The sequence below is a fragment of the Molossus molossus genome, unplaced genomic scaffold, assembly GCF_014108415.1.
Source record: "Molossus molossus isolate mMolMol1 unplaced genomic scaffold, mMolMol1.p scaffold_m16_p_21, whole genome shotgun sequence".
Classification (NCBI taxonomy): Eukaryota; Metazoa; Chordata; class Mammalia; order Chiroptera; family Molossidae; genus Molossus; species Molossus molossus.
Window position 1 is genome coordinate 5,971,536 of NW_023425357.1, and position 14,950 is coordinate 5,986,485.

Consider the following 14,950-nt stretch of genomic DNA (forward strand, 5'->3'; position numbering starts at 1 on the left):
GAGCCTGGGTGGAGCCCACTCTTTATTGTGGCGGGGTAGCCAGGAAAGGGGCAGAGAGGTGCTATTGCAAGCCACACCTTCCTGGGGTGGGGCTACATCAAAAGCTGAGTAGGGTCCTGTTCACCAGTAGACAGGAATAGACCTCCAGGGACTGGGCTGGCCCTCCGAAGGGGGAGGAGTTAGGACGATGACGCGTGGCTTTTGGGGCGGGGCTTGCGAGGGCTGGACGTCAGGGGCGTGACCTAGCTAGGGTAGGGGCGTGGCCTAGCTCGGATGAAGGCGGGGCCACACCCACAGGACCCTTCCCACCGGCTATGCATAACCAGAGGGAGAGCCGTCTGATTCATGGGGTGGGGGCAGGGTGAGGACTCAGTGGACCGGAACAGAGTCGCAAAGGGTGGGCCCAAGCTTGAGGGTCCGGGCTTTGTCAACAGTCCTGGGAGGGCGTGGCATGTTCCTAGGGAGTGGGCCCTCAACCTAGGTCTGATTTCCGCGTGACCACTGTGAGGGGGGCGAGCCCCGCAGTGTCTGAGAAACAAGTGCTTAGAGAGGCTGGGCGGGGGTCCCCTCGTGCCGGAGTAAACCGGGCTGGTTCATCTTTAGCTTGGGATTTGCGTCTGATTGCTGTCTGCTCATGAGCCCCAGGGAGCTGAGCCGCGTGGCCCTCCGGCGATAGCTCATCTGCCGATGCCAGGACTCCGACGCGCGGCTCCACAGGCCGACGTGGTTTAAGTAGTTCAGGATTCCTGGGGAGGAGGGGCTAGGTGGGCCACTGGACTCCGAGCCCCGCCATAGGCCCCGCCCCGTTCCTCTAGGCCGACCTCCCCTTGGGTCCGCCCCCATCCAACCCGAGGCCCAGCCTAGGGTTCTTCCCGGGCTCCGCCCCTTGCCCTGCCTAGGCCACGCCCCTTCTTTCCGAGGCCCCGCCCTCACCGGTCCATAGCATCAAGACGCCGGCGCCCCAGCATAGGTAGGTGGTCACCAGGTAGGATATCTGTGGCCTGGGGTGCAGCATCCGCAAGTTGACTACAAAGAGCGTCATGCTGAGAATAATCAGGAGCCCTGCATTTGGGTGGGGCCAGAGATGGACACAAGACTAGACAGGTACCCTGGAACCCCCAAAAAGAGGAGACAGGACAACCTCTCACGAGCCCCCCCCCCCCCCACACACACACACACACACGACAGGGATACCTGGAAGATCCTCCACCCACTGACCCCAACTGAGAAAGGCAGAGAACGGAGAACCGTGAGAGTAGGCAGAGATCACAAGAAACTTTCAAAGACAGACCCAGGCGCAGGACAAAGATGGCAGCCTGCAGGACAAAAACTCACCCCCACTCACACTCCTAGGCCCCAGGGACAGACGCCGGGATGGGGAGGGCACCCCTTCCCCCAAGCCAACACTTACCAGTGCTGAGGCTGAGAACACTGAAGACAAGGTCAGTCTTGCTAAGGCGGCGGAAGACTGGCCGGAAGGAGAGGCCCATGACGGGGAGGAGGATGACATACAGGAGCAGGGCCAACATCATGAAGCCCATGCTCATGTGGATGAGAACTGGGGGTGGGGGCAGGAGGAGGATTGTCCCAGAGTCATCCCCGGACACTCTCCAAGGTCAACCTCCAAATGCAGCCCCACTGACACCCATGAACAGCACCCTCAAAGGACCCCCACGGTTTGACTACAGACACCCTCAAAGTCACGCCCACTCTCATCGCCAAAGTCACCTCCTAGAAATCCCAGAATGACCCACTGCCACTCACAAAGGCACCTGGGCACCTGTAAATTTAAAATCATCCCCACTCACACCCTCAAAGTTGTCCCAAATCAACCCCCATTCACCCCAAAGTCAACCCCAGACACCCTCATAATCATACCACCAAGGTCACCCCACAGATGATCCCTGAATCACCTCCAGGCACATTCTCAAGGTCACTCCACAGAATCATCTCAATCATTTCTAGAGTCACCCCCACAGACACCTCTAAAGTCACCCTACTCACACTCCCAAAAGATGTCCCACAGCAACTTGCAATATCCTCAGTATCACTCCCCAGACACATCCAAAAGCACCCTCAAAGTTATCCAAGACACTCGAATCATCTCAGGGTCCTTCTACTTCTCTCCAACTCACACTCCTAGGTCCCCCGGTGACCCCGTTCACACCCCAGAACCTCCCCAATGTCACCCCATTCTCCACATCACTGCCCACATCCCCTAGAGCACACACACAGATGTACACACACCAAGAGAAAAAAAAAAGAACTTAACAATACTCTAAAATTAGTGTACCTGAAAGATGTCATCACACTCACTGCAGAACCACAGTTTCAATAAGGCTTTCGGCTCCTTCTGAGAATTACATCTCTCCTCTTAGCCCCTTCCTACTTTGCCTGCCTTTGAACAGTGCAAGACTGTTGCAGCCAAATGAGCTAAGACTCCATGTGCTCTGTTTCTGGCAAACTCTCCGCCCCTAACACCTAACCAGCAAGCAAAAGTTTACTCCTGTATACAGGATAGCAATGGTGATCTCTGAATCAATCACATAATCTACCTTGAGGGCTTCTCAAGACAGACCTTGTGCTCTGGGTGGGCCTCAGAGGTTGTCATGTGACTCCAGTTGAGCCAATCATAGTGCCCCATGCCCCAGAAGGGGTTGATTGGCCCAAAAGTGAGCACATGTTCACAGCTCTGCCCTGGGACATTTTCTAAATTTTTTTTTTTCTTTATTGATTTGAGAGCGAGAGAAAGGGAGAAAGAGAGAGAGATAGAAACATCGATGAGAGGGAACATCGATTGGCTGCCTCCTGCACACCCCGCAGTGGGGATCTGGCCCACAACCTGGGCATGTGCCCTGACTGGGAATCGAACTGGCAACCTCTTGGTGCATGGGTCAATGCTCAACCACTGAGCCACACCGGCCGGGCCTGAGACATTTTCTAAAAGAAGTTGTCGGGGACAGCTCTCCCTCCTAGTCTATAGCAGTATGAGCCTGGAGCTGCCTGAGCCACGCTCCCAGCCTCCTTGGTGGGATGAGAGACCTGAGAGACTAAAACTAAAAAAGAAAGGCAGACAGAGAAGGAGAGTTGAGGTGACACTGGCTGTCATCATCCCAGAGACCAGCCCATTCTGTGTTTGTTCAGACAGAGTGGACATTTAGGGCTTACCTTCCCACCATGCATTTCACCCTCCTACCTGTTCCCCACTCTCAGCCCCTTTTATAAGCCAATCAGTGCATTGCATTGCTCTGGCCCACCAGGCTCGCTTGGGGGTGTGGGTGCCATCCAGCCAGGGCTTTTACGGGAACTTTTTGCATTTCTTTCCTGCTGGACTTGAGACCCAAGTTGTTAGCAGTTCTGCCAGTTATTAGTTGGTCTGCATTCAGCTCCATTCCCCACCCTTCCCTGTTCTGCACTGCAAGGGCTACATTGCCCAGCCTCCTTTGTTCACTGGCTTGTCAGCTTTGGCTAACAGGAGGCAATGGCAGAAGCATCATTCTGGGAGGAGGGGACAAGCCAGGATATGTATCCCCCACCTGTCTCTCTGCCTCAGCAGCCACCGCATGTCTTCTGTGATAGTGGCCACCGCTATACCCTCCAGATGGCTCCAGCCTCTGAGCCCTGTTAATACCACCTCCTCTCTGTCCTGCTCTAGGGGTGCAGTCATTTCCTGAGTTGCTAATTCCTGCTTTGCCTCACCGTTCCCTACTTGGCTTCTCAGTTCTTCTGTTACCCATGAAACCAGTTATCCAGAGTTACTTTCCTCTGACGCATCTAGAATGATTTCTTTTCCTCACTACATCCCGGCTGCCACTCCATGAAGCTTTGAGAATAAAGCCAATCCAAGTAGCCTGGAAACAGACAGTGATGCCTGATGTGATCACTTGGACCCCTGAATTCAGCCATGCCTGAGAACATTCCATCTCCCAGCCTTTGGCAGTTGGGGGGAGGGGGCATCGGTTTTTCACTCAAGCTAGTTCAAGTTAGTTTCTGTCCCTTGTGACCTGAAGATGCTTGATTAATTCATGGGTTCCTCCACAGGCTTCTCACAGACCTGTGGAGAGACCTGTGCTGCCTGCATACCACCCACCAAAATTGCAAACACCCCCACCCCCAAAATCAGAATTGCATGTTCACCCAAAATCTAGAGGGAGAAGAGCTTCCTGGAGCTGAGAAGCAGTCAGTAAAGTCACAGAGGCAAAGGGGAGAAATTAAACTCCCTAAAAATGCTGAATTTCTTCATCATAAAATAAAAAGCAAACACCTTTGTAATCTGTTTTGTTTTTTTGGGTTTTTATTGTTGTTGTTGTTTTAGATGCCAACCATAAAGCTATGTACATTCATATTAGCATTCAATAAATGGTGATTTGCTTTTAAAAAGAGAACTAACCCGGCCAGTGTGGCTCCGTGGTTGAGCATCAAGTCATGCACCAAGAGGTCGCCGATTCGATTCCCCATCAGGGCACATGCCCAGGTTGTGGGCCAAATCCCCAGTGGGGGGCATGCAGGAGGCAGCCAATCAATGTTCTCTCTCATTGATGTTTCTATCTTTCTCTCCTTCTCACTTCCACTCTCTCTAAAATCAATAAAGGGAAAAGTTTTTTTGAAATGTATCAGCTCTTTTCTCTCTTCAGTGGTGATTAAAAAAAAAAAAACTCCAGGAGACCCCCTCACAAGGCCTTCAGAGACTCTCCAAAAGAGACCTTTTCTCAGGATGGTAAAGATTTCCCCCGGAGGACGCCTAAAGATCCCTGCCCCTGACAATCTCCAGAGAGCCCCCTCCAGAATGCCCCATGCCTGTTCATGGCCCCACTGACCAGTGACTTCGCCAAAGCTGGGACACTGGTGCCTCCTGCAGTTGGTCCAGAGTCCCACGTAGCCGGTGTAGGAGCCTGTCAGGTACACCATACGCCCATCCACTATGCTGAACGTCATCAGGGTGGCAAGGATGCTGAAGACGAGGGACCAGCCCCGCAGGATGAACTTTCTGTCCTCTTCCCAGAAATAGTCTGGGTCCACTGGGGAAGAATCGAGTTCTGGGGATTGGGATCAGCCTGCATCTCTCTGTTGCATCCTAGGGTTCACCCCAACCACAGCCATCCTCCATCCCTACCCAAACCTCACCTTTCACCCCGTTCTCAAACCCCTTCCACCCAAACCTGATCCCAACCTCATCCCCATCTCTGTTCCTGACTCATCCAGCACCATTCACGGCCCAGTGCCATCCGCAATATTCTCTGTCCTTAACCCCAAACACAACCCCATTCCTGACTCTCACTCTCATGCCCACTTCATCCCCCACCCGAAACCCCATTTCAAGCTCAACCCCATCCTCCAGTTCCTATTCCCCAAACCCTAGAACCATCCCCACTCTCAACCTTATCCCGTTACCTCCTTCGCTGTCGCAAATCCCAACCCAGGACACCCACAACAGTGACACGGGTTCTAAAGTATGTTCACGAGGACAAGACCCACGGTATCAAAAAGAGTGAACACGGGTTGCACCCCATATTCACCAAGGCCCTGTGATCCTGCCAACCTGCCCCCCCCCCCCCCCCCCCCCGCTCACTTACCTCTGGTCATACTAGACTTCACAAGTTTCCTCCAAACACCAAGAGTTTTCCTACCTGGGCACCTCCACACAGTTCTGGCTGTTTCTTCTCTCCGGGACTCTCCCCTTCCACCTTTGCCCAGACTGCCCGACTCACCCTCAGCTCCAGTGTCACTTCCTCCACTCACTTCCTCCTCATCTCCTTTCCTGACACGCCCCCATACCCAGCCTCAGTTACACCCAGCTGTTAGAGTACAATGGGAAATTCCTTTTTTTTTTCTTTTTAATCCTCACTGAAGGATACTTTTTCCATTGATTTTTAGAGAAAGTGGAAGGGCCCGGCCAGTGTAGCTCAGTAGTTGAGTGGTGACCCACCAGAAGGTCGCCAGTTCAATTCCCGGTCAGGGCACATACCCAGGTTGTGGGCCCGATCCCCAGTGGGGAGCATACAGGAGGCAGCTAATCAATGTTCTCTCTCATTGATGTTTCCATCTCTCTCTCCCTTTCCCTCTAAAAATCAATAAAGAAAAGAAAATTTTTTAAGAGAAAGTAGAAGGGAGGGAAGGGGAGAGACAGAGGAACATTGATGTGAGAGAGACACATCGATTAGTTGCCTCCTGCACATGCTCCCAACAGGATGGGGATCAAACCCGCAATTCATGTATGTGCCCATGACTGGGAATCAAACCTGTGATTCTTCAGTGCGGGGGTTGATGGCCCACCCACTGAGCAACTCTTACCAGGGCCAATGTGCAATTCTTCACGGCCTTGTCATTCGTTATATTACTGGGGTTTTTTTCCTACCAGTCTTCCTGGACAGACCTCCATGAGGACAGAGGACAAATCTTTAGTGTTCCCTGCTGTACCCCCATCGCCTGGTACACAGCCTTTGCTATTTTCACGTAAAAGGAGTCGTGCATGAATGTGTGAAGAAACAGGTGGACGGGGACATTAATGGGGCCCAGTAATAGCCACTCCTTTCTCTTCTTCGATGGTACATCTCAATGTGGACCTCAGAGGAAGCTGGGCACACGGGTCAGGAACTCAGGGAGGTGTTCGGGGGATAGGAAAAGAAGCTTTTAGAATCAAAATCAATATCTGTAAAGAGTAAAAAAATCAACAGTTTTTTTACCCTGGCCAGCGTGCTCAGTGGTTAGAGTGTCGGCCCAAGGACTAGAGGGTCATGGGTTCCATTCTCCATCAAGGTCACGTACCTGGTTATAGGTTCAATCCTGACCCTGGTTGGGGTGTGTGTGGGAGGCAACCAATCCATATTTCTCTCTCTCTCTCTCTCTCTCTCTCACTTTCTCTCTCTTTCTTTCTCTCTCTCCCCCCCTTCCTCTCTTCCACTCTAAAAATGAATGCAAAAGAATATCCTCAGGCCCTGGCTGGTTTTGCTCAGCGGTTAGAGCGTCGGCCTGCGGTCCAGAGAGACCCCGGTTCGGTTCCCGCTAAGGGCACGTACCTCGGTTGCAGTTTGTCCCCGGCCCTGGTTGGTCGTGTGGGTGGCAGCCACTCGATGTGTCCCTTTCACGTCGATGTTTCTCTCTCTCTCTCTTCCTCTCTCTCCCTCCCACCCTATTTGAACAAAAAAACGAGGAAATGTCCTCGGGTGAGAATATATATATCTCCCCTCTGGTGAGGATTAACAACAAAAACCAACAGATTTTTATCACAATGAATTCTAAGTGCTTTTACATGCTATTAACCTGTTTCACTCTCATAACAAATCCATTGACTGATAAAGAAACAGAGGTATAGAGTTGTTAAATGGGTAGTCATGTAATTAAAGATATAAAGGTTGATAGGGTTGTTTTGTTTTGTTTTGTTATCCTCACCCGAGGACACCTGTACATTTATCTTCAGATAGAGTGGAAGGGGGGGGAGAGAGAGAGAGAAACATCGATCTGAGAGAGACACATGGAGTTGTTGCCACCCACAAGACCCTAACCGGGGCCGAGGACAAACTGCAGCAGAAGTACATGCCCTTAGCGGGAACTGAACCCGGGACTCTGTGGTCCGCGGCTCGACGCTCTAACCGCTGAGCAAAACCAGCCAGAACAGGTTTTTTTTTTTAATTTTTATTATTGTGGTTGGTTGGTTCTTTTTTTCCATCATTTTTTATTTTTAATCACAGTTGATACACATTATTATATTAGTTTCAGATGTACACCCCAGTGACTAGCTAGACGTCACATAACTTAATAAGTGATCATCCCAATAAATCTTGCACCTATCTGACACCATATATAGTTATTAAAATATTATTGACTATATTCCCTATACTGTACTTTACATTCCCTTGACTATTCTGTAACAACCAATTTGCACTTCTTAATCCCTTCACCTTTTTGGCCCATTCCTGTTTTTCAAAAGATCATCACAAAGGAAAGGATGAAGGAAACAGTTTGCAACAATTTCCTCACTCCTGACGGGAAAGGCTGCACGTACGAGTTGGGGCACCTGCACCCCCGGGGGCCCCTCTCCAGCCCTTCTTAAGCTGTGAATTGTAGGACTTCGAGGGGAGGGAACAGCCCCATCTTCTCTGGGTCCCTGAGGCCTTAGGGAAAGGTGATGAGAGACAGAGACAAAGAAAGAAAGGGAGCCAGGAGAGACAGGGAAAAGGAGAGGCGTTAAATAAAGGTATGAAACGGATTCAGAGACGGCCCTGGAAGGGGTGCAGGGTGGGGCAGGTAGGAAAGGGACTTGTAACTTCAGACCTTAGGGTCTCTAGAGACTGTAAGAACTGATCTCAGAGATACTGCTGACCCAGCCCTACCTAGTCCTGACCCCATTCTAACCCTTCTCTCACCCTGCTGTCTCCACCCTAAGATTGCTCCCTTGCCCCCAGTCCACCCTTGCCCTGTCCTGACACCTCTCTAATCCAGCTTTGACCTCTTCGTGACCCAATCCTGACCCTGCCCAGACCCCATGTCACTCACACAGGTCTAACGTGATGGATGAGTCCATGGCCAGTGTCCTCACTTCCTGGAACCCCTCCAACTGTCATGGAACCTCCCCCCACCCCCAGTTACAGGCCAGACTGAAGCCCTGCGGCCTGCCTTGAACAATAGGGGAGACCAAGAAGCACTGAAGAAGGGACAAAGATATTCAAACCTCAAGAGACAACGCCTGAACCCCAGGAGAGACCAACAAGCTTCCAGGTAGCCATAGAGGTGCCTGGAAAGAAGAGCTGAGGCAGTTGGCAGGCTGTTGAGTGCAGCTGGGGACTGTTGCCCGGCACCTCCACATGTCCCAGAAGCCCCAATCTAGCCAACAGACCAGCCAGTCAGATCTCCTTCCAGAAGATCCCAACAACACCCAAGATGAGACCCAAGACCCTTCATCAGTTACCCACAGTCCCATGGAAAGTGTCCAAGACCTTCCATCCATCATCTGCACTCGCCGGGTCAGCATCCAAGAACCTCTACCCACTGCCCATACTCGCCGAATCAGCATCCAAGAACATCCACCCACTGTCCACACTCACCTGGTCAGCATCCAAGAACATCCACCCTCTGTCCACACTCGCCGAACCAGCATCCAAGAACCTCCAGCTGGTATCCTCACTCGCCGGGTCAGCACCCAAGAACCTCCAGCCAGTATCCTCACTCGCCGGGTCAGCACCCAAGAACCTCCAGCCAGTAGCCTCACTCGCCGGGTCAGCATCCAAGAACCTCCAGCCAGTAGCCTCACTCGCCGGGTCAGCATCCAAGAACCTCCAGCCAGTAGCCTCACTCGCCGGGTCAGCATCCAAGAACCTTCAGCCAGTAGCCTCACTCGCCGGGTCAGCATCCAAGAACCTCCAGCCAGTACCCTCACAAACCGAGCCAGCATCCAAGAACCTCCAGCCAGTACCCTCACTCGCCGGGTCAGCATCCAAGAACCTCCAGCCAGTAGCCTCACTCGCCGGGTCAGCATCCAAGAACCTTCACCCATTATCCACACTCGCCGGGTCAGCATCCAAGAACCTCCATCCTTTGTCCACACTCCCCTGGTCAGTATCGAAGAGATGCCATCCTTTGGTGTTAGTAGCCAAATAATTAGCCAAGACACACAGCCAGCTTCCTACGGTTCCTCTTCCAATAACCAAGATATTCCATTAGGTTTCCAAACTCGCCGCTTAAGTGCCCAGAAGCCTTGTCTACTTACCCACGTCCCCTTGACCAGTATAGAATCCGTTGCCTACAGTAGTAACATCAATTTCCAAGATGACCTGTCATCAACCGAGAGTCACCACTCAGGTCTTCAAGGCTCCAAGTTACCAGTTCGGGCCAATGTGGATGTTCCCCCTTCAATTACTTACAGCCCAGAGGCTAGTATCGAAAGCATGGAATCAATTCTCTGGAACTCCCAGGAGAATTTCAAAGACTCGTTGTACAAATTCCAATTCAGAGGAAGTTCTCTAGACAACATACCGACAAACAGCTCCACGGAGACCAGTTTTTACGGGTGAGGGCAGAAGTCCAGGCAAAAGGCCAGGTTCCGGGTTAGAATTTGAGGCGAGGAGCAGAAGTCAAAGGTCAGGGACCAGAAACATGGTGGGTGTTTCAGAGACTGGTGGTTGGACCTAGGTGTGGCGGGGCTTAGAAGCTGGACCTGAAGGTGGGCCTTGGGTAGCGCATGGCACAGAGGCTGGACCTGTGACTCCATCTAGAGACTGAATTTGGGGGTGGCGTAGCCTGGAAGCTAGATCTGGAGGCAAGGTAGCCTGGAGACAGGACCTGGGGGATACAGGGAATAGAGGATGAACATAGGGAAGATGGAGTCTGAAGGCTAGACTGGGTGGGACAGTCTGGCAGCTGGACCTAGGGTGGCTGGGCTGGGTGGCTGGACTCAGTGCTGACGCTGGTGGTGGGTGATCTACTGCAGGTTTCAGGATGGGCATAGACGCAGGCAATCCCAGCTGCCCCTAGGCAGGCGGCTTCTGCATGAGGCCAAGAAGATCAGCCGCCAGCTGAGCCTGGTGCTGAGCCTAGCTGGCATGATGATCATCAGCCTCATTACTCTGGGCCAGCCTTGGATGCACTTCCAGGTGCCACTGACACCCCCTGGGGACCCTGCTGGCCCCCTGACCATGCCCATCAACACCATCTTCTTTGTGCGGTGTTCTGACATCTCCTGCCGGAAAGAGCACGACAAGAATGCTTGTAAGGCCTGCCCTAGACACACCATTCCTGGGTCTAATTTCTCCTCTGTCCCAGGGACCCCTTTCTGCCTCCTCTGGGATGATCCTTACTGCCCCTGGCTTGTCCTCTGGGATGGTCCTCGCTGTCCCAAGACCATCCTCACTGCCTTGTGCTCATCCTCACCTACATGATACTCATCCTGGTGTTCCTGATTCTTTTCTTTCCCCAGACTTGTTGGACTTTGCCTGGGCCTTCCTCCTCATTGCCACCATCACCGGCTTCTGCGTCTGCTTTGTACTCATAGACACCATCTTCTTCACCAGCTCTAACTTGTCCATTCTGGACTTCTCCGGCATCGTTATCAGCATCCTGACAGGCATGGCTCTGAGGTCCTTCCTTTAGGGACACCAAGACAAAGTGTACCTTGCCCACTGACTACCACGATACCCAAACTCTCCCCACCACCCTCCAACCCACCCCCATTCTCTCCTTCAACCCCATCCAAATTCTATATTCCAATCCATCCCAATAAAAAAATATATATATCAACTTTCAACCCAACCCCCTCTCCAGCCCCAATACCAGTCCCCACTTTACTTCCCATCTCCATCACCAACAAATCTCAGACTTACCTACCTTCCTTCCATGATGTCCAGGTGCATCTCCACACCCATTCCAACTCCATTTTCTCTCCAATATCCAAGCCATCCTCAAACCCTTTACAAATCTCAACATCCAACTGCAACCCATCCCAATAACTCGTGAACCTCACTCTCAAACGCGGCCTAACCCATTCCCAACTCCATCGTTTTACTAAACTCCAATCCATCCTTAGCTCCAGTCACGCTAGCCTCAATCTCAACCTCCATCCTTATCACTCCAACTTCAACTTCTGCCCAGTACCCAACTTCATTTCCAGCTCCAGCCCCATGCCAAATCCCATCTCCCCACGACCACCAGCTCTGTGATTTTGTTCAAGCTACTTAACCTTTCTGAGCCACAGTTTGCTCATCTGTAGGGTGGGGCTAACATTTTATACCATGTGGAGATGTCATGAGGACTGAATTAGAAAATGTCAGTACTCAATGATAGCTGTTGTACATGTCCTTATCTCCCACCCGCTCAAAATGTATATTCCTATTAGAATAGTTGAGTTTCACTTGCATGCCAAATCACACTTTTTAGAAAAGGAGGCCGTGGGGAGCACTTTCATTTGGAAATTTTTCTAGTAATTGACCACAACTTTCAGTTGCATCAGGAGAACATTTTTGGAGAGTGATAGTCAGGCCAAGAAGGGAGACCACTCAACTTCCCATTTCCTTGTTAGCAAATGTTATTTGTCTAGTTGGTCTATTAGCTCTTCCCAATTGTTTAAATATAAGGTACATAGGATGGAAAACACCTGTTGTATGTCATCTAAATGAGGACATTTTTCTATAAGAAAATCATTTCCGCCCATTTCCACTTTTTAATTAAATGGAAATTATTTCCTATATTTTTTTCAATAGCATAAAGAAAAAATTACTCAGGCCCTAGCAAGGTAGCTCAGTTGGTTAGAGCATCATCTTGATACATCAAGGTTGTGTGTTCAGTCCCCAGTCAGAGCACATACAAGAATCAATCAATGAACACGTGCATGCATAATTAAGTGGAACAACAAACTGATCTCTCTCTCCCTCCCTCTTTCTCTAAAAATTAATATATAAGAAAGTATCCAGTATTCCATCCACTACCTAAAAAAGAAAACTTTTCTTTTCATAAATTTTCTTTAATTCATGTCATTTCAAAATGCAGCTAACATATCCAGAATGACAGAGTTCCTTATCCAATATCTCAGAAGCCCCAAATTAAAGACCCAGTGTAATGATAATAATTTATTTCACTGTGTGCCAGCAAATGTGTCAATCTCAATAACTCTTCATGACAACAAGGAGATGGTCCCTGTGATTATGTCCTTTACAGATGGGAGCAATAAGGCTCAGGGAAATGGAGTGCATCCCTAAGGTGGGAGGCAGAGGCTAAGAACTCCAGTCAGTTGGTCCCAAAGTCTGTGGTCTTCGACATCCCCACTGCCAACTAAAAGACCAAGATTTGCACTTTCAGTGTTGTCTACCATGACATTGTCAGGAGCCTATTATCCTGCTTGTGAGCAGAGGTAAAGGGAAGCAAAAGAAAGTAGGAAAATAATGAGCAAGAGCCAGGCAGCTACAAAACTATGGGCAGGGGTCTTCACACACCTGCTGCCCTGCCTCCTAACACCTGTACTCATGCAGGGGCCAACATGATATTGGGTATCCTGTTCTACCTGATGCAGGCCCATGAATACCTGCAGGAAGGCATGACCTACAGGCTGGGGTGCAGCTTCTACCTGGCATGGATTGGCAGCTTCTGCTTCCTGATGACTGGTCTTGGCTGGGATGGGGTTGGATTTGGGCATGGGTTCGGGGACACAGATAGGGACTGGGTGGGAAAGAGTTTGGGATGAGGATGGGGTTGGGTTTGGGTTAGGAAATGGATTGGGGGTAGAGTAGGGGATAGTTTAGGTTTGGGTTTGAAGGTGGAGATTCGGGAAAGCGTAAGTGAAGGGGTTGAGTTTTAATTTAGGGGTGGGCTTGGGAACAGGGTAGGGGATGAGATGGAATTGGGGATGGGATTGGATTTGGAAATGGTTTAGGGACAGCGTAGGAAATGGGGTTGAGATTGGGTTTAGGGATGGGTTTGGGGACAGGGTAGGGGGTGTAATTGGGCTTGGGGAGAGGACTGGGGTCAAGGTTGAGCTGATGAACTCTATATCTCATTCCCTTTGCTTTCTTCCTCCCCCAGGTTTTTTTTTCTACCTGAACTACATAAATTTCTGGTCCATCCTAGCAAACCAGGCCATCTGGACTTAGGACATGGGAATGACCCTACTTCTGGCCTGCTCCCACAGATCCCTGCCAAGTCACCAAAAGCCCTGCTCTCTGGCCCCCACACCCACCAAGACTCTTGTCCCTTTTCAGTCCCCTCTGAGTCTCCCCCACTCGAATTACTAATCAGTATTTTTAAATCTATATTTTTGCCCAGAATATCCTTTTGGCTTAGTACCTTGTAAGTGTTTCGTGGAATTGCCATCCCTCCCTGGGGCTATCCCTTAGGCCCTCTGGGTTAGAAGATGGGACTGAAGGGCAGAGGTGAGGACAGGAACTCAAGAGAAAGAGATTTGAGGCACAAGGTTAGCAAAGAATTGGTCCAATGGTTGGTTCCTGGCATACAGACAGTGCTCAATCCCTGTTCATTGAATAGCTGATTCTTCCCAAGCCCTTTGAGCTTCATCTTTTACTTTTGAGACTCCCTAATAATTTGCCCCTCCTGAGGCAAATTCTCCCTGCACCTACACTTCACCTCTAACCCTTACCTGCCACCACCTCCTCTTTCTTCTTCTCAAACCCCCCAACACAAGGCTATTCTTTTTTAAAGTGTTTTTTTTTTTTTCCCCCTATAGGATCCCATTCTTTCCCTAATTTATTTTATTTTATTTATTTTTAAGGCTGTTGTATGTAGCAGACTTTTGTAGATGGTTTGGGGCTAATGGAGAGTCATTTACTGAACAGGGTAGGGTTCAAACTCAAGTACAGAGTTATATCGTTACCTGGGTCCCTCTGCATAGTTCCATCATGGAAACCCCCCATTTCCCTCTCACACAGTGGTTAAGCGGCCAGCTTTTGAGTCTAAGATCAACCACTTACTAGCTCTGTGACCTGTGGCAAAGTGTTGAAGCCATTTGGGTCTCAATGTCCTTGTCTGGGGATAATGATAGTACTTCAAGGTAGGCAGAGTCTAACATCACACCTGGTCCATAGTATGGGCCTGTAAGTGTTGCTACCATAGTCCTTCCTCTTGTCTCCCACAAAAAGCTTTCAAATGTGTTGTTTTTCAATAGTTATTTTATTGATTGATTTGAGAGAGAGAGAATTTGTTATTCTACTTATTTATGCATTCTCTGGTTGCAACTTGTATTTATGCATTCACTGATTGCATCCTGACTTGGGATCAAACCCACAACCTTTTGGTGTTCAGGATGACACTCCAATCAACAGAACTACCCTGCCAGGGCTCAAATTTGTTTGTTTTAACACAGACTGAGCTGTAACTATGTGTCAGACACTGGATCCATGGCAGTGATCAAACTGGACACAAATCCTTGTTTTTATGGAACTGACATTTCACCTGGGAAGCAAAATAATATGACCACCAACAGTTAGGTATATTAGGGGACAGAGAAAGTGTAAGG

At 50.1% G+C, this 14,950-nt stretch overlaps 1 protein-coding gene across 1 annotated transcript; it reads right to left on the minus strand.

Annotated features, from left to right (window-relative positions):
- Positions 1–472: 472 nt before the first annotated feature.
- Positions 473–8,521, minus strand: LOC118638859. Its single transcript, XM_036274988.1, has 5 exons — positions 8,494–8,521; positions 4,818–5,018; positions 1,412–1,558; positions 945–1,062; positions 473–746 (listed from the first exon to the last, which is right to left on the minus strand). Exons 1-5 carry the CDS (start codon positions 8,519–8,521, stop codon positions 473–475), a joined length of 768 nt encoding a protein of 255 aa, XP_036130881.1.
- Positions 8,522–14,950: the final 6,429 nt, after the last annotated feature.